Genomic DNA, 20,911 nt, shown 5'->3' with positions numbered 1-20,911 from the left:
TTGAATTGGGCACAGTAGTTAGTTAGCGGCCAGTGCAACCACATTCTGCACTAGCTGCAGCCTCCAAACCATCTTCAAGGAGGGCCTCACATTACTGTAGCCCAGGTAGTAGGTCACCAGAGCAGGGGACAGGCTATCCTGCTCCAGACATAGCTAGTGAACCAGCCTAACCTGGCCATAAGCACCCCTAGCAACAGAAACAACTTGAGACATAGAGGAGGATATGGTTATCCCTGTGTTAGTAAAAGAATGGGTTAAGTAAGAGAATGATAGCCCTATAAACAGTTATATTGGTGAGAGCAAATGGTGAGAGTTCACCAATAAAAGCTAGAATAGATTACTTCTTTTTCAGGAAAACCAATATTGACTTGCAGCTCTTTTGTTGTAAGACAGCTTTAATGTTTTCTACCTCATTTGCCTACTGAGGAACTCCTGATGCCTGCCACAAAACATTAATTCACTTCACTTCCTCCCAAATCCAAGGCAGTTATCGAAACCGATACTCCTGCAATGTACATATATAATGTTGTGAACATCTACTCAGATGCCCATCCAGTTTTGGTAATGCTTTCTTTTTCTTCTTCTGTGAAATGAATTTTCTTCTGTATCATATGCAAGCTTATGCAGCCTTTAAAATAATGTTCTTCCCTTCTCCACAGCAATACCCCATTTCAAGAACCTTTGGGGAAAACAAAAATGCCCTCCTCTCTTATAATGCGAATCTCCCCTTCACTCCCCTGTTACTATAGGAGGTAATGTAAGTACAATGCAGAAAGAATGCCTTCTCTGAAGATGAAAGGAAAAGAAGTGGAGACATATCGTTTTCCCAGAAATATAGATCCTAGACCAGGACTGGTTAATTTTTGGCCCTCCAGATGTTGCTGTACTAAAACTCTCATCATCCCCAACCATCCCACACCCCACAGCCTCATCCATGAGAATTTTTTTCTGGTCTTTCTATCTGCATGGCTGCAATGCCTACACTCAGAATGCTATTTCCCACTTCTGAATCCTGGAATATCCCTATTGTTCTAAGTAAATCAGATCAAATTGATACCATTTGTTTGTTAAAAGCAGCTGTAACTACTTATCCAAATCCCAAGGAGACAATTTAAGTGACAGGGTATGAAGGAATCTGTTAAGTATGTTACTTGCACAGAGCAAGAAAACAAGCACTGTATGAAATTTCCTCCATCTAAATTGAACGACAGCTGCTGTAACTTAAAGAAAACATTGGATAGTGCCTGTCCCTAGGATGGTAGCATGTAATACAGGAGTAGAACGTAACCCTGCAGCTCTTGTATATCAAATCACACAATATACACAACTACTCTGCATCCCTTCCAAATTATGTTTTCACCAGTACAAATATGATATGCAGATAGAGTCAAAGCAAAACAAAATTATGGAGTAATTCTTAAATCTTCTTAGAAATGACATTGAAACAACACTACTACTGTACCCTGGTGGAGCAAGAATAATGTGAACATTTCCACATCTATCTTGCTGCTACTCATAAATGATAGTGTGCACCCAGCACAGAATCTAAACCATATATTAATAAAGTACAGTTTTACCTACTGATGTGATATGATACAATGCGAGGAAGCAGTACAGAATGTACCAAATTCAGTCCTGAGACATAATTTTCTCCTGACTCTGAGGAATTTCTGGGGGGGAGGGGGGATCATCAACAGTCGTTTTAGCTTGGCATTTTCATGTATCTCATTTCTTTCTTGTGTAGCACTGAGCGTGGGCAGAAAGTATGCATTCTACAAAATAAATACATTTGTAAAAGCCAGCCACAGCTGTTTCACTAACTAGGTTCAATACATCATTAGTAAAATTCTACAGTGTAACAAAGCTAATACTTGTGAAAGCTACTTGCATGGCTCACAGTCCCCCTTTTTAAAACATAAGTAGAAAGGTTCTCTGTTGTATCTCTAGATAACATGAATATTTGAAACATTCTTCAAGGTGATTGTATCTATCAAATTTTCATGTAGATAGGCTGAACAAATGAACTAGTACTGCATTTTTAAAGGATCAGACTGCTGTTGATTAAGGCCTTGTCAGATTGGGTACTTTCCTCCAGTTTTCCCAGTGGTGCAACTGACTACAAACTATACAAGCATTAGCATAGGCAGGCTGTCATTTTAATATAAAGCGCTCTAAGGTTTAGATACTTTTAAGGGGGCAAAGCTTCTTGAATATATGGTGGTGTGGTGTTAACTTTTGCATCCCTACCCCATCCTTCCTCCCATAATTTCACAGCAGCACTAAGAGACAGTGACATTCCCAAGGATACGCCATTAAGCTTCAAGGTAAATGGTGATTTGGCCCTGGATTTTCCAACTTCAAAACCAAGATACTAGCCACCATAAAAGCAGTGCACTGAAGAGGCTACCCCAAGTTTCATCATAACAAAGCAAAAGTTATGTATTTAAATAAGTACGTAAACAAGTCCTCCCAGTTGTGAGGTAACGTGACTGACATATTTTCTTTTATTTAAAATTCTATATGTCCCTGGCTCCAGGGTACAAAAGAGCAAAGGGCACAGTATATGTCAGCCCCAGTCATTAAAATTCCATTTACAATAGTCAAGGACTTATTTGAACACAAAATAGAATTGGCCTTAACGCTACATAGTCAGTTTGCAACTAAGCCAGTCCTGCGATCAGGTAGGATTGACCTGAGGCTGGCTAATGATGCCTTTGCAGCTCTAATAGAGCATGTCCTGGCATAGCCTACAAGCAATTATCTGACTAAAGGAAAATAACTGGTGCCAAGAGCTAATAGCCAACTAGATCTGGTCTTTTAGAACAAAAGGGACCTATTGCACCTCTGTCAGGAGACTCAGAAAGCTACTTCGACTTTTTAAGATACTCTGACCATTTCCTATCAAACCAGAGAGGCTGTCAGATCCAGTATCTGGGACAAGGTTTTGCTGAAATAGCCTGAATATTTTTTTTGGGGGGGGGGGGTTTAATCTTTAAGACCAGCTAAATTAAGAGAAGTACTTTAATGTAAATGGTTATAACATTCGTAACTTTACCAATACACATTAATAGTAAAATATTAAATTCGTCCCATGAGGTAAAGGTAAGACATCAAGATCTGAAGTAGAAAGAGGCAACCTCCTTATCACCCATGCATATTTGGGGAAAGTTTGGATATATCCAACTATTTATCTGGACATATCAAATTATTTATCAAGTCATACAAATTAAATCTAAAATGATATTGTGAACATCTAAAATGCCATCATTGGCTTGAAAAGTCTGAGTAGCAGCGTGCCCACATTAAGTCACTTGCAGGTACCAGGAACTAGAAACCTCTGGGGAACCTGCAGCTTACATGGAACTGGGCCCTTGGCATTGCCCTGCATAATCATCTTGGGAAGGTGACAAAAGAAGAATGAAATCTGCTTCATTCACAGGCTTCACTGAAGTACCTGTTATTTCTGCATAAACTGAGGACCCACGGTTGCTTGCAATCATGGGAAGACCTACACTAAATTTTCCACTAAAGTTTGAAAAGAACCAAATGTTATATAAGCATATGGATGAGACCACTACACAAATATTTAGCCTGACAGCCTGAATAATTCACAGTGCAAAATGTGTCAAGTGTAAGCATTCAAGAATAATCTAATGAAAGAACTTTAAGCAAAAAGAGCTTTATCTTTAAAAGAAAAGAATCATATTACAAAAATATGATTCTTCTGTGGCACAATCCATCCTTTCAAAAATGAAGATTAACTGGCATGTGAAAAATATTTTTCTAAGATCTGTTTTATTTGAACACACAAGAGTTTTAGCAGCAATATGAACCTCAGCAATTTTCATAATACCTAAAAATGTTTAAAGTATGTTTTCTAAACAAACTAAAGTGCCATAAAAATATCAGAAACAAAATCCATTGACCTTGGTACACAAGTTATAATGCCTACAGGGTTATAAGCACAATCTACATACATACCACCGAGCCATTTCATATTTTGGCTCCTTATTCCCCCACGCAACAAATGTTTGTGACAATACAAAGCAAATTTAGGAAAAACATAGAAAGTAGATTGAAAGAAACCAGTCGTTTGCCTGAACAATACAATAAATAAAAGACCGATTTTTACACAATTCTGTGCTCTTCCTCTGAAAGTAATACGATCAGTGGATGCCCTCACATAGGTTAGGAATTCACACTGCTTCAGAACTTTTATCAGCACTACTGTGAAGTTAGAGCTCTCTTGATGATTATAGATCTCAAAACAACAAAAAAGGCAAAAAGAGTTCAGGCTACATTGGTCCTTTTTATAAAGCGGCCACATTTTGGCATCGGCACTAGTTACTTCGTAAGAACTTCGTTTTGAGTTGATGGATACCCCCTAAGATTTCTTTTTCGTTTTGAGTAGGCCACTAAGGGTAGTTGATTTTTGTGAACTTTTGCTTGGAGACCCATGACTCGGAGAAAAGGAAGACTTTTCCATTTCAGTTTTCTTCTCTTGGCTATCCTGAATCCGTTTCACAACTGATCCTGGAGACACCGACCCACTTCTACCACTCTGAATCTTAAAAACAAACAAACACCAAAAACACAAGTTAACACAGGATACATTTGATATCACATTTATTAATGGGAGGAAGAAACAGTCATGTGATGATGACTGTTCAAATCATAGTAGAAATTTCTGATTTCTGATCAGTTATACAATGTCATTAGGAAAGGACAACTTCGCCTGGAGCTACGTTAGTTGCAATAAAGCAAATCAGATTTGACAGCATTCTTATTAATACATGGTGTTAGGAGTGGGAAGAATCCTCTTCTAACTACTCAACAGAACCATATTCTGTAAGCTAAAAACCAATAGGCCAAAAAGTTCTCAGATGCTCACAAAGTACCAGGAAGAGCACAGCAGCAATGAGTGTCTACTAAAGAGAGGAAAGGGAAAAGACTTAAATGAACAGTAATAGAATGACAGAACAAGCTGCAACAGACCCTGACTTTGTATTCCATCACACTCCAGTCCCAGACAGAAGGAACTATGCAATATTGCATCACCAAAGCAGTTTGAGACTCTTAATCTCAGGGTCTTGAGTTTGAGCCCCACGTTGGACAAAAGATTCCTGCATTGCAGGGGGTTGGACTAGATGACTCTTGTGTCCCTTCCAACTCTACAATTCTATTGGGCCCATCTATTCCAACTGCCTGTTCTCACACTGACTAACCAAATGTCTATGGAAAGCCCACAAGCAGGACCAGAATGTGACAGCCCTCTCCGTATCTTTTTAAACCTCAGCAACTGGAATTCAGAAGCACACTGCCTCCAACACTGGAAGCAGAATACAACCATCATGGGTAGTAGCCACCAATAGCCCTATCCTTCATTAACTTGTCCAGTCTTTTAGAGCCATCCAAACTGATGGCTTCAACTACCTCTTCTGGGAATGAATTCCTTAGTTTAACTATGCACTGTGTGAAGAAGTACTTTCTTTTGTCTGTCCTGAATCTTCCAATGTTCAGCTTCACTGGGTGGTCTTGAGTTTTAGTATTATGAGAGAGGCAGAAAAACTCCCTACCCACCTTCTCCACACAATGCATAATTCTATTCACCTCTATCATGTCCCCCCACATACTTGCCTTTTTCCCCTGAACTAAGAAGCCCTAAATGTTGGAAACTTTGATAGCTTTATCACATCTTTGCCACACTAGCAGACTTCCCTTCCTGATGACATCATCTATAGGACTGAAATGAACACCATCTACTTTGCAAAGTATTTCTGTAGTGGCAAGAACTACGGCACCACAAAGACTGAAGCAAGGAAGGTTTTGAAGGCTAGCGTAATGAAAACTTCTGCACCAAGTTTACACACCAAGAACAATGAGAAAGCAGTTACCAATTAAAAAAAAGACTATAAATCACACAAGTTGATATATGGAAGCTACTTAACTAAACCAACCTCTATAAATTACAAGAGAATCTGCTTAGTCAGAATCAAATCCTCTAAATGATTCAGAGCAGTTTTATTTAGCCTCTTGGTATGCTGTTGGTTAAGATGCTGGGACTGCGTGAGTCTGCCACTATGCTTGCTCCTAGACACCTAGGTATGAACCAGCATCCACTAATGGGAGCTCTACATGCAAGCGCCCCAATTCCCTTTTCTTATCGTGGGACTCAGGGCATTGACATGTAGACCATCTACTTAGAGGCACATTTAAAATGTGATCCCAGCCTGCTGCAAGCACAGTACCAACTGCAAAAGCATCTAAAGTACTTACATGGCAGCCAACACATAGCTGAAATGACCCTTCAGTTAAGAGAGAGCGGCCGATTTTATAAATATGCTTACGTTGGAAGCTGACTTGTTATATGAACTTTTCTTCCGCAATGTCCCATTTGGTAAAGTGTTGCTGTGGGTTTTTTTCTTATGAGTCTGAAAAAGAACACATGTTGTTCTGTAAAAAAGTAACTGTAAAAGTTCTGTAAAAAGTAACTATGATTCATAAACTTTGATTCTCCTTAACACAAACCTTGCCTTTACCAGCACTGCGCTATGCTATTAACTAGTTCAGGGGTGGGCAACCCAGTCAGATGGACAGGGTGTAGTAGTAGTAATTATTATTATTATTATTATTATTATTATTATTATTATTATTATTATTTCAGCCTGATGGCTGCCCCGCTGTGCAAATTTCTGAGGGCTACACACCAATGAGAGGCAGGGCCAGAGGCAAAAGTGTGCACAGGAGCAAATGTGAATTTTACCTGTGTACATTAGGTGAGTTTCCATACAAAACTCACACACCCTCTCTATTTCCATCAGGGAAAGCAAGAAGCATTTACCAGTTTGAAGACACATTCCAGCCAAACCAAAACACTCAAGGAGGCTGCAAAGCAGGTCTAGTAGCAGGTGTGGCCCAGGGAGAGTCCTAAGGGCCAGACAGAGATTCCTAGAGAGACCCATTTGGTTCCTAGGACTGAGGTGCCCCACCCCTAAAATTGATTTAATCTTAGAAATACCAGGTTAACTTTTACTTGTTTTGTCGGCGTGGAGGATTTGCTGCTCCCACTCTCTATTTCTGTTTCTATACTGGCCTCTAAGTTGCCATTGCTGCTAGTAAGTCTATCATGTTCTTCACGGATTTCTTGTTGTGAAGTAGATGATGCGCCATTCAGTTCAACTTCCAGAAGGTCTACTTCTCTGTTGTCTGTGTTGATGTCGTTATTCCACTTCTTCATCAATTCTAGGACATTACATGGCCTTGGGAAAATGTCTGTTTCACCCTAAAGAAATAATAAACCATTTATGTCCAGGCCTTTATTTCTGGAGGCAAAGGTGTTCCATTAATTCTTTTATTATAAAAGTCCAAAGAGAGAAAGCTCCTCTTTAAAAAACAAAAAAAACCAAACTGATTTTCTCCCCACAAAACAAAATAATAATGAAGAGTTTTACATTGGGAATTATATTGCAGCACATTTGGATCCATTTCCTCTTCTTTTTGGCCAGAACATTCTAAAAACAGCTGATTCCTTATCCTTATCCTAGGTGGCACCATTTTTGGTCCTCCTTACAACTACTTCTTGAGATGGCAAGATGGAACACCTACCTGTAGGCAATTAAAAATAGCACTGGTACACTTATTAGAAAGTCAATTGCTTTGGCAATCCCTCCGTACCTTCATTGATTTTCTATCACAAGTATGCAAGTCCAATAAAATCTGAAAATGATTTTGCCTGCCTGGTGGCAAGCTGTTTTCCCAAAAGCTCCACAAAGTTGTCAAGCAAAAGTCCTATTCACCTAGACGTTTTAGAAGCATTTCTGACTAACAGGACAAATGTAACTATTTTTTTCATGGCACAGCAGCTAAAGCCAGGCAAAGGAAAAGAGGTAGAGTAAAAAAACAATACTAGAAAGACAAAACAAGCTGCAGTATATGGCATCCGATACTTTGATGCCCACAAATGCAGATTCTATGGAATCCTGTGTTCCTTCATAGTAATTTCTGTGGAGTGGAACCAAGAACAAGAGTGAAAACAGCTTCACTTATTTTTCTTCAGCCACCATTCAGACTGAGGGGACTGCTTTATGTCCTTATTCTGAATTAACTTTGTGACACTATCATTGTAACCAAATCAAATTGGGTATGTGGTTTAATGACATAAATATGGCTTTTGGCTGGATCAAATAGGAAAAGACCTAATATAAGGTCTTTTAAAAACAGATTTCCTAAGCAACAACCTAGGCAACAAGCAATTATAATCATGGTGGAGAGAAGAAGACATACCCCTCCCACTTCAATTCCATGCCAAAAATGTTTCAGTAAAGAACCTGAGCAAGTTAGACCAAGGCTTGCATTGTGTTCTTATATATTAACTTATTTAGCTTTACAGACCCATTCTTGTATTTGCGTAATGCTCATTATGGGTACATATCAATTTCCATAGAAATAAATGGATCTTAAATATATAAATAAGCACTATTTTTTATTGGATTTTCTCCCAATGGATTTTTTTCACTTTTTTGAGTCTTTATAAGCTTTTGGTTCTGAAAGTCTCTGGGGTATAATACCTGTCTATTTGAAACTAGCAGTTACCCCCCCCCAACACTCTGAGGGGCAAGGACTATAAATGTAAAGGCAGCCTTGTAGCTTTGTCTTCTCCGTATAATGTATCAGCATCAGCTTCTTTAAGACTGGAACAGGAAAGTCATGAGTGTGGGCCCACTTAAAGAAAGATTATGTGTTTGATCTGTTGTGGGGAAAATCTCCCCCATGGATGTTGAACCCAACAAATGCAAAGTGATTCACAGTGAAGATTCAGTATCTTTAAGAGATACAAACATTCAACCTAATGCTTTAAGCAAGAAATACTTTGTTCTTTAAAAAAAAACCAAGCACTATGTTTTTAAAATTCTGCTTATATGTGTCTAAAAATAACATGTGTGAATCTTTTCCATTTAAATAAATGTATCATAAGGTTTTGACCATACCATAAATCCATACATGACAATGGATCCATACATTCCAAGCAATATAACTAGATTTACACCTTCTTTTCCGACCGCAATACTATATTGTCTTTATTAACAGTATATTTCAGTCTTTGCCTTCCTATGGTTTAAGCACAAGGTATGTATGTGTGTGTTGTTTCTGAGTGGCGGAGGTTGGGATAAGATAGCCATGCACAGAGAGAATTAGTTCTACATGAATCAGGATAATGTATTCCCAATCCTTCTAAATTTATAGAATGATTTTCAGATGTGGACTCCAATTTTGCAGGTGCAAATTTACATCTGTAATTAACTGTAGACAAATTGATGTTGCAGACATCCAAATAACTACCTTATTTGCAAGCACATTCAGGTAATTAAATTTCTAAGTGCACCAAATCGCACCTACAAAATAAGAGGCTGAGTTGTGGCCTCAGGAAAAAAAGCACTATGTTTTAAAGAGCTACAAATACTTAAATAGCACATGAAATGGGGTGGTTGTGTTCTGACAGTTTTTAAGAAAGTGGAACCACTTAAGTTAATTGTCTGTATTGCCTCATTTGAGCACCTGTTGAGTTTAATTGGCTAGCATCTGGTGCTGATTGTGGGAAAAGTGGAGGATTACTAATTGGTTGCCTTTTAGATTGTTTCATTTTCTTTTGTCTTTCCTTCAAGCTTTTTATGTTCATATTTTAAGGGAGTGCATGTCAGTGAGATTCAAGGCATAGAAGGGAACAGTGTGCCCCTCCATCATATGGCACCCAACATATGTCAGAAACACATTTTCCATTCTGTGATCTCTGCTAGACTCTGTTCTGAATGGCAGTACTCCCACACCACAGCTTCCGGACAAAAATAAAGGGTTGCTGAAGAAAATGTTCCAAAAGTAAGGCATAGTTTAAGAACCTTTTACGGTATTTGTGTGTGGTGAAAAATAAATGAATATTCACACAGAATGGTCAGTTAACTGGTGACTGATTTTTATTATTATTTTGTGAGGGATAGGCCACGCACTGGAGAACACACTTATGTGATCAAAAAGGCAAGTGGAGGGGCAAAAGGAAGGAGAAGCAGCCTCAGTAGTTGAAAATGTAAGTGCTGAACTTATTCATGAATTGAAGAAATACCCACTAGTGACAAAATGTTCCATCGTGTGCAGTATGGACCAACTTGCTGAACTGAGAAGCAGTTTGCTTAGTTTTATAAACCAGAAGACTATGCATTAGGAAGAGTGAAACTCAGATTACGCAGAAGCAAATATGAATATGAAATATTTGAAGCACTCGTGAAATGCACATTTACCCTAGTATCTCTAAACACTTTTGTGCATTAACATAACATGAGTTCTTACATAAATTTGGGAACTGAGGTGGGTGGGAGTAATTTAATTATAAACATCTAACAAACAAGACCTTCTGTCCATCTGTGGGCACAAGGGGGGAAAAATCTAACAACCAATCCTATTGATAAATAAACAGCTGTTTATTTGGGTAAAGAGTACGAGGAAAAAACTATAGCAATTATGCAAAAATAATCCAGAAATAGATGCAACATAATTTCAGTTTGTTTGCAGCAGTGTATGGAGAAAAAACGCCGATAGAAGCTTTTAACCATTGCTATCTCTGCTCCAAAGGATAATCAATCACAGATTTTTGAATTAGCACTTTACATAAAATAGCAGCTATTAGAATTCTGTGATAATTCTGCCCAAATGCTTGTCATTTCAACAGCTATCCCTCTGTCAAATGCTCTGAAAGCTTAAGTGATTGCAAACCCTAAAGCTGTGTACCATGCATGAAGCGCCTAACCCCCAAAGGTAGAAGAAAGGACAACTGGATATGGACAATCCAGATATGGGTGAAAATAGATTGCAACCCTATTGATACCCTATTGATACAGCAAGTATGTGCAGTTGGCTAGGCACAGGGAAAGGACTGGATAGCAGAGATCTCACCTTTTATACGAAGGCGGTGCCCCTAGCCCATCTGCTGAGGCCACCTCCTGTGGGTTGCCAGCATAACAGTCCTCAGCGTACTATGGGACAAGCATCTGAGTTCTGGCTGGCAACCTGGGACAAACAGTGAACGGCCTGCCCTGCTCAAGCCAGGGCTGAGGGCTAAAACGCCACCTCCAAGTCCCCACTATATTAATGGTCTTGCCCAATGCCTTATCCTGCTCAAGTTGTGGCAGAGAAAACAAAAGATGAACACCTAACAATGTAAACAGCTCTTGCTGAGATGAAGGTGAAAACCTTACATTATGGGCCAATCAAGATATGAGCAAAATTCCTTTCCAGGAAACCAAACAAGTTCCCAGCAAATGTCTTCACTCTGAGGGTGAAGCCATGGACAAGAACAGACCGATTCCCAAAGTCAGGGCCTCCTTTTGAGACTAAGATAAGCCCTGCATCTTCCCCATAAGCCTTGTGATAGTGTAGAAGCTCCCAGGAATTTCTGCAAGACCTAGTTAGCCCCATACATGGACCCCACCTCCTGAAGATTCTGCCCAGTCTGCACAAGGCCGCCCTGCCACAGGAAAGCAGAGAACTGTTAAGTTCTGGTAACACTAGGCTGCCCTATGCAAGACAGTAACCGACATTCCATTATTAAACATCTCACTAACAAAGCTGATCTTGTTCTTCATGGGGGAGGGGAGCCTTGGGATGAAACCTTTGCTAGAAATGGACTGGAACAAATAGAAATGTGTAAGTCTGGGAAAGTAATCAAAAGCGCATAACATCTTATTCATTTCTATATTATTGTTGTTGTTTAAATAATTGCTTCCATTATTATAGCGAACCTCTGTAATCACCAAAACTTCAGATATACTGGGAAAATAATATTTGTTTTGTAGGGTGTTCAAACTGCTTGCTTAAATGTGGATACAATTGCTTTGGAGGAGAACCATCCATGCACTCCATTTAAATGAAGTTTGCAAGAGAAGTTCCCTGTGGATAGTGCCCTTGATTCAGCTTATGCTTTCAGTTAACAAAAATATATACACAAATCTCGGAGATATCTCTCTTTTTCTTTTTCTTTTTGTTTCCCAGTGCATACATAGAAAATATATGTTTACACTATACTGTAGTCTATTAAGCCAGGCTTCCCTGGCTGCAGGGACAGAAGGGGGGGAAACCTAGTTCTAGCCCTAGCCAACTCCACTCCCATGGCCAGAAAAGGACCATTCTCTGCAAGGCAAGGCATATTAAAGTGAAGCACAATAAAATGAAGTATGCATGTACACAGATGGAACATGCAACTCAGTGTCTGGATCAGAATTCTGACAATTGGAACTACACTAAGAAAGGTCATGAAGAGTTGGCAGAATCTGGAGGGAATAGAAGGAGAAATGTAGTAATTTGTGGCCAGATTTTTGTTCCTGTTTACACAGTCTATAAAAGCCCAGTAAGCCCTCACAGTGACTTGTGTCATTGTTTATATACTGGCAGATACACCAAATGCTGTAAGTACAATTTAGATGCATATAAGGCAAATGACGAATGTCTCAGCATCTTACTTGTTGTAACGTAGTAGACCCTTCAGAAAAATTGGGATATGGCTATTATCGGAGGGAGGTGGGGGAGAAACATTTTCACAAATAAAAAGAAAAATAAGGCAAATATTTAGGATTTTTTTCAAAACAACAACAACAACAACAGCAACTTACTGTTATCCACTGGATGTGAAGCAATTCATTAGCAGTCATTCTGTGGGCAGGGTCTACTCTCAAAAGCAGCTCCAACACAGCTTTGGCTATAAAGAGAAAGACTCATAAACCTCATTTCTGTTAGCTGCTAACAAACACATCTCCCAGTTGTCTCTGAGTGCTTTAATCCAGCAGAGTATTTTACCTCTAATGCTGTGAAGCTAATTCATGGCAACAGTTCTGTGAATTTTCTTTAGCATCAATTTTACATTTATGAGAAAACACAGTACTTAATGGTAATAAAAAGGTCAAAATATTGCAACAATTTGTTGAATTTCATGCTGGAGATGTTGTTGTTTGTTTTTATCGTACAGTTGCCTACTTACCAGCCTTACTGACTGTATCCCAGATTGAATGTTTAAAATGAAGATCTCCTTTCTTTATAAGTTCAAAAAGCTTTTCTTCAGAGCCTGCCATAAAAGGTGGATCACCACATAATCTGTTTTGCAGGAAGCAAAAAAGGAAGGCTGCTTTATATTCTGATTAGTACACATATATGTTTAAAAAATAGAAACCCCATGAGGATTTGAGAGGTGGCTGCAAGTCTAGTCTAGATAGTATAGGCAAGCTGTTCTTCACATTTGCAATACATTCTTTTGGATAGGAGTTTAAGCCAGGTTATTATATCTCCATTGTTGCTTTTAAAGCGAATGTACATTGTTGTTTTTTCTCTATATAAACATTCAAATTCTATATAACATTTTTGTTTTCTGAAACAAACAAAATCCAAATGATTTTGAAACCCCGGAGGTTTAAGACAGCTAGTTTAAGCTCCCAAACAAGATGACTCTTTGTCAGAAATGGCAAAACTTTGCTCCAAAAACTCTGCTTCTCAGATTTTGACTGCTCAGCTCAGCTAGTCTCTTAAGACATATGATCTATATTTTTATGCTGTTGTTCAGCCAAGCCTGTAGTCCTATAGATAGTTTCCTGCAAGTAAGTCCACCAAACTCAGTGAGACCTGCTTCTGATTAGACATGCATAGAATTGCACTGAAAAAGACTTAAACACATTGTGCATGCTATGTTGGCAGCACTGATTGTAAGGTCCAATTAGTCTAGAAATGATCTCATGCTCATTCGTAGGCAGTATTGTGGTGTGACTGCTGACTACTAGAAAAGAATGTTTGGCTACCTAGCCTAGGAACACTTTGCTTATGATCCCTCTATTGAGCCCTGAGATCAGTGGATAAAACATTCCTCTCAATGCCTCATTAGTGGAATACCCTCCCCACCCAGGGCTTACTGGGATTTCCCTCCTAAATTATTTCAGGCAATAGCAAAAAGTATTTATACCGGAGTGAACCTTTTAAACTTTCTTCTGTACCTACACATTTCTTCCTCACCCTTCCCCTCCTTCTCTCATATACTTGGCTTTGGTGCATCTATCCTGGCTTGTTAAACCACTCTTTCCCATGATATCAGAACCAAGAAACAATGATTTAATCACTACTTACAATCCAAGATAATAAACCCCAGCAAATTCTTAGGCCAATAAACCATTAGCTTTTGGCATCTGATCCAGGCTAGGAAATTCCTCATTGCCGCTTCTTGGTTGCAGTGCACAATATCCATAAAAAGAGCAAAGTATTGGCCAGAGGCAGAAGAGCAGGAAGGGAAAGATCATATTGGTTCAAAAATAAGAGCAGCGGGAGAAGATTTGTCTCTGGAGCAACTGCAAGAAAACTTCCCCAAGCCAGTTCCTAAATACACAGTGGGAGAACTATCAGAACAAATCCTCAAAACAAAAAAGGTACCAATTCTGCAACTCTTGCTTAAAGAGGAAAGAAAGGGTGTCAGAAAATGTTCCTTGTGGATTAAAAAAAATTGGGGAAAGACCGCTTCCTGTTATGAACAGTGATCCACTGTGGAGTGGTAGGCTGCCTCTGAATGCTAGTTAAACTAGATTGATAGCCAGTGTTTGGAAGAAATCCTTGCTTAGAAATGGATTGGAGTTTGCGTTAAACTATGGCTCTTCCAATTTGATGAGTGGAAAAAGAAAATAATCAGTGGGAAATTCCTTTTCCTGGCTGTGAATGGTTAACTTAGGCTCCTTCCTGCCAGTCTGGCAGGCTCCTTCCAAGCCCCACTGGGCTTCAAAAATTAATATGAGCATTCTCACAAACAACCAGGCCCTAGAATACCTGCCCAATGCCCTAGCTCCTGACAATTATGAAAAAGAAATTATACCAGGTGATCTCTAAAAAAATACTCATCATCACTAATTTAGAACTTGTACATATTACCATTAAGTGTAACATGACAAAAAAGTGAACAGAAGCATGCGGTCAGATTCACCAAATGTAGGGAGCGTGTATTTTTTCTTTAATTTTAAGTCTACTGTAGATTTAGAAAATGCTGTCACCTATCCTTGATGGATGCCTGCCACTCAAAATCAAAATATAGAATCATTACCATCAGGTTTATTTCACTCTGCTATGAAATGCCATAAGTAAACATTTTAGCAATTTATTTTTAAATGACAGTTCTCACAAGTCACAAATATTTATTTGATGAATTTTTAACCCAGAATATCCTCAAAAACGCAACAGACATGATATACAGTGGTACCTTGGTTCTTGAATGGCTTGGTTGACGAACAAATTGGCTCCCGAACACCAAAAACCCGGAAGTAAGTGTTCTGGTTTTTGAATGTTTTTTGGAAGCTGAACATCTGACGTGGCTTCCACTTGAGTGCAGGAAGCTCCTGCAGCCAATCAGAAGCTGTGCCTTGAATGATTTCGGGAGTCGAACAAACTTCCAGAACGGATTAAGTTTGAGAACCAAGATACCACTGCATAAGCTAATAGGAGTGAAAGCAGGAAGGGGCTTACCATTGTTCTGGCCTTCGAGCAGCAACAGCATTGTTACATACAAGGACAATGAAGGGGCAGGGCCAGGAAGCATTGAGGTCAGGGCAGTTTGGACACACAAGCAGAGCCATTCCTGGTGATGTGCCTAAATTACACAATGTGTCAGAGGCCTTGCAAAGCCTCAGACGTGATCTCTGAGGTTCTGCAAGGTCTTGGACATGAATTTCGAGGCCCTGAGAGGTCTCGGACATGACTTCCGGTTCCTCCTGGAAGTTGCGTCAGAGGCCTCAGATGCGACCTCCAAGTCCGTGCAAGGCCTCCAATGCAACTTTTGGGCCTCACAAAGCACTGGAAGTAGCATCAGAGGCCTCACAGTGTGAGTGCCGAGCACCCACACAAATAATATGGGGCCCTGGGTGCCAGTTGCTGCCAGTGACCCCAATAGGTGGCAGTGGCAATGTACTTTTCCTACTTCCATTCTATTTTCTAGGCCTCTTTAATTTTGCATTCTGCCACACTCCTGTGGCAGCCATTTTGTGACTGGCATTCCCAGCACTCTGAAAAATCAAAATGTGTTCCCTGGTCCAAAATGACTTGTGACCCGAGGGCTACTTGATTATGTCACTGAGGTTAAATAAAGTCTATTGAGAATGTGACAGCACTTATTCCAGAATAAGTCACATAGATTATTCTGGGCAATCAAGGATCATACAGTGTATGGATATTTGGCCAATCAGCTTTGGCTACATGGTTATATCACTTGATGGCAAGCAAACTTAACTGAGGATAAAGAATTTGAAAATATTTCATAGGCATTAAAGAAAAAATAGTGTTATTTCAACACTGCTGAAATTGTTCCAGAGAAACTGGGAGAATTTTTGCTTCAATCCTGTTTGGCAGCATAGCTGCTTTGTAAGATGCAGTGATAAAAATATTGGCCACATAAAATGCTACTATGCGCCTTGTGGTAGAACTTGTGGTCTACGAAACTAAGCCAAACACAGCCCACGGGGAGCTCAATAAAAACATAATTGCTTGTTGTTTTACTAGCCTATGCTAAAAGAGAAATGGCAAGCAAATTACAGATACATTCCATTAAAAGCATCACAGCAGCATTATTCTATTATACAAACACATCACATGGAAAATTCAACAAATCTGAACAAATGGATCAAATCTTAAAGTCTGGATTTCCTAGGTAGCTCAAGATCAAGCCAATTCTAACAGATAAGCACTTGTTCAGATAAGTCATGCCATCTGCACTTTTGTCATTGCTTTGGTTGCTAGAAGGTGAATGCAGACTCATTCAGCTACAGGGAACATCATGTAGCAATGGCAACATTAAGCATTCACTTAGACATCATGGCTCAAAAGTCCATCTAACAATAGTAGAGTGTGTTGCTTATGAAAACTGGATGAAAATTAAACACATATCTTATATATCTCTTGAATACCATTTGCAGCAATAAAAGGGGTGTGAAGTGGATTCTATTAATACTTAGGCAGTATGTTTGTGGTTTTTTTAACTGTCATCTGGATGAAGTGCAATATAATGTTGCATTGTTATAATACTATTGTGATTATAAAATGCTAATTTAAAATATTTATATGTTAATTAAAGTATAATGTCAGGAGTCCTGAGCTGTGACTACAATCAGCAGAATTCACTGCTCTGTGTTTTTACAAGGCCTGTGAATTGTGCAAATTGCAGAAACAGCATGGAATTCTTATTGGCCAATCAGGTATTTCAGTTACCCCAGCCCAATTTATAATGCATTCAGCTGTGCTATACTGTGCAAATGTGACTTCTTCAGTGGCAACATTAATACTGTAAAGTATGGCCATAAAACTGGTACTGCCTCAGCATTAAAAAGTTTGTAGAACACAGTTTGTGCCACAAATTAAAAGAAAGAAAAGCAATAAAGCTGTTCAATCTATATTATGGTATGCAGAAAAGATACACTCAAGGAGTTGAAGGAACAATAGGTGGGGGAGTGGTACACCCCCTACTGCATCAGCTTAAGGTAAGATGCATGTTCTCTTCCTCTGTTTGCACTTGTCCAGAACAGAGATGTTGTTGCCAGTTAACCTATCAGAACCCAACACTGCTGAGAGCAATTTGGTTACACAGGGAGAGGCGGGGGTAGGAAGGTTTACTCCCGTTGTCATCTCATGTTTAGCCCGAAGTAGCACTTTTAGCCAAGAAGAGCTGATAGGAAAGTCTTTCTCTCCACATCAAAGGGGCTCTGGGTTGTATTTAGCACTGCATAAGCTGAGTTCCCTGAAACACTAGGACTTTCCTTTCATTTTCTCAACCTGCGCACCCCCACCCAAAATATGCTTCAGGGGGACCCCCCTCAACCCTCTGGGACAGATCTTGAGCGTGTGCGAGTGCTGCAGAAGAGATGATTCTGGGCAATCCTCTGCCACAATTTCACGTTTCGTTTGCTTAGCTGAAAGGTTTCATTAAAGGAAAAATACTTTAAAACCTGGATCCACATGCCATGTGGGGATTTTTCTTAATGTTTTTTTAAAAAAATATTATTATTATTAATAATAATAATAATAATAATAATACATACATACATACATACATACATACATACATACAACATTTCAGCTTTTGTTTGCTTAATCTGAGCATTTTCTCTTATGCACAAACAAGTAAATATAACTGAGTAAATTCATCACTCCCACAATCAAATGGAGGTTTTAGATTATTTTGAATTACTCTATTAAAACAAATGAATAATTACAAGAACTGGAGAAGTAAAAACATTTACTGGTGTATCTGGAATAATTTGTTTCTCTTACTGTAGTCTTCTATTATACGATATGTTGTACTCTTCAAATATAGTAAGTCATTAAAAATCAAAATTTAAATTTTTTAACAATGTCTAAATACACTGGACACCGTATATAAAATTGTGCAGTACAATGGGCAGACAGTGTAAGCAAATGCCTTGAGCAGTGGCAGCAATGGCAAATGGTTCCCAGTGCTGTCAAGTCTATGCCAACACTGACAAAAAGAATGGACCACATTTTCATGAAACCTTATTTTTCATTTAAAAGATATTGTCTATAATAGCCTGACCCTTCACGCTGCCTAGACATGTACATTCTAAAGCTTTGATCCTAAGCACACCTACTTAAAAGAATGTCTAGATTTGAGATTTAATTGTACCGAAAAGATTAACCAATCCTGTTAAAAAAGAGTCAAGAAAGACAACCTAAGCAATAATTTCAGCTAGTATGTAGCCAAACCAAGTAACAGCCCTTATTTTATTTTATTTTTAAAAGGGAAGATTAAATACAAAGTTACCTTCTTTAGGATGGATATTTTCATTTTATATAAATGTTACAAGCTACTTACAGCATATACATAATGACACCTATGCTCCAAACATCACACTGCTGGCTATAGTCATGTGCACTGATCACTTCTGGGGCTGCCAACCAAGCAGAAAGAATATTATTAATAATACAAAAAATTACTTTTAAAATGCTTAAAACAAAGCATGTGCTGATGAGATATACTTTATTCCTCCCCGAAGCAAAAAAGAAAAGCAGCAGATGTTGAGATTAATAATGTACAGCCCTTAACAATTCATGCTGATGTGCCCTCACTTTGATCATTTAGGAATGATGACATTGTGGCTAAGTAATTGCATTATTGGTTTTCTTTCCAGATATAAATTGAGAAAACGTTGCTTATAAAATACTGATAGCAAATGCTTCATGACACCACATAAACACATTTCCATTTAGTAAACAAGTGTAGTGCATAAGGTTATATGCTGGATTTAAATACAGAAGGGGTTCTTTAAATATTCATTTAAGACAAATCTGAAAATGGGTAACATCAATTTAAAATATAAACATGCTTTTGGAAATAAAAAATGGCTTCAAATTATCTTTTATATATTTATACATGTCCTATGGCTGAAAAATGTACATAAAATTTTCTCACTAATCACTGGCTTGGCTCAGATGATAACATATCAGGTTACTAAATGGAGATATGCACAAACCTTTTCCCTGCACTTTCTGCCCTTTCACAGCTCCCTTTCTGTTGGCCAAGATTAATCCAAAAAGTTTCTAATTAGCAAAAGTTTCCCATTTCTCCGAACCAGGAAATTACAGTCACAAGTTTCAAGTTTGTTTAATAACCTAGTTCTTCCAAAGTGGGTCAGTTAAGACTACACATGAAAAGACTTTCCAGTTTCATAGCTGCATAAAATGAAGAGAGGAGTGAAGGGGCTGCATACACAAATAAAAAGCTTGAATGTGTTTGATTTCAATACACTTAAAACAATTGCTTAAGGGTAATGTTAGCAGTGCCTAATGTACTGTCCTTTAGTACAAGGTTAGTTCTCTTTGTCTGCCAAGGACATTTCACCTCAGAGAAAAGGGCAAGGTAAATACTCATGCATCAGTACTTCATCCGTTTTGACACTGAAGCAAGTTAACTTTAATTGTCTTAGTTTAGCATGTGTTACATAACCAACGGGCTGGCCTTCAAAACTTATTTAGTGTGTGTCACAGCTAGCAGAAAACATCCTTTTAGTACATTCAGCTCTTGCTTTGAAGCTGTAAAGCAATTGCTAAGAGAGCATAAAATCTCATTTTGACATGCTATTATAATATCACAGCTATTGGATCAGTCTTGGTTTTAAACCAAGGGTCATAACAAGGCAGGAAACCTGATGTATGGTATCAAACCCAGGTCAACAACATAGCTTAAAACACAGAATGCAGAATAGAAAAGCCAATTACAGAGAGGGTTGTCACACACAATACTGATTTCTAGATCAGAAAGTCACCATAACAAGCTGTATGCAGCTTCACAATGTCCTTGCCTGCTGAGCCAATGCAAAGATAGTCATTTATATGAAACAAGTGGGGCCTTGCAACAAAATGTTGCAGTGTGGGGTGCATCTGTTTGGGGCTTGACACTTCCTGTCCTATTATTATTATTATTATTATTATTATTATTTATTATGCCAAAGCAACAATGGGCAAAACGAAGACATTGTATATATACATCTAAACAAATGTAAACCACCTATTCACAGACTGTGGGCTACAAAATAAAGTTTTATTCCATTCAAATGCCAGTCTTTCATGTGATGAAACTAAATAGGAATACTACCATATGAAGCACTGAACTTACCCATGTAGATAGGAGTCCCACAGGTAGACTGGAACATGCTTTCGCTTCCTCCCATCTTTTGTACAGCTAAACCAAAATCAGTCACCTACAGGAAACAGAACTCAACTGTCTTGAAAATTCTCTGCTGGTATGTAGTTGCAACTCTTTTATTCCTCTGAAGAGCTCATTGTTCATTGCAAAACCACTTCAGAGAGACCTAACGGAATCTGACTAGATTTCCCAAATGATCTCCTA

General features: G+C 38.6%; 1 protein-coding gene across 13 annotated transcripts in view; it reads right to left on the bottom strand.

Moving 5' to 3' along the window:
• Window positions 1-2,473: 2,473 nt before the first annotated feature.
• STK33 (serine/threonine kinase 33) overlaps window positions 2,474-20,911 on the bottom strand; it is a 55,879-nt gene continuing 37,441 nt past the window's right edge. For 12 of the 13 annotated variants that reach the window (XM_081918373.1, XM_081918369.1, XM_081918378.1 and 9 more), the window contains 7 exons: window positions 20,678-20,762; window positions 18,878-18,953; window positions 13,019-13,131; window positions 12,654-12,739; window positions 7,019-7,282; window positions 6,348-6,431; window positions 2,474-4,567 (listed from right to left, as the gene is read on the bottom strand). In XM_081918373.1, the coding sequence (XP_081774499.1) occupies window positions 4,385-4,567; window positions 6,348-6,431; window positions 7,019-7,282; window positions 12,654-12,739; window positions 13,019-13,131; window positions 18,878-18,953; window positions 20,678-20,762 (891 nt within the window). In that variant the 3' untranslated portion in view covers window positions 2,474-4,384. The remainder of the gene's footprint in view (window positions 4,568-6,347; window positions 6,432-7,018; window positions 7,283-12,653; window positions 12,740-13,018; window positions 13,132-18,877; window positions 18,954-20,677; window positions 20,763-20,911) is intronic. The other variant, XM_081918377.1, reaches the window with a different exon arrangement.

This window comes from Podarcis melisellensis (assembly GCF_964234715.1).
Source record: "Podarcis melisellensis genome assembly, chromosome: 1".
Classification (NCBI taxonomy): Eukaryota; Metazoa; Chordata; class Lepidosauria; order Squamata; family Lacertidae; genus Podarcis; species Podarcis melisellensis.
Note: the sequence above shows the minus strand (reverse complement) of the source record. Positions and strands in the feature narration are given on the sequence as shown.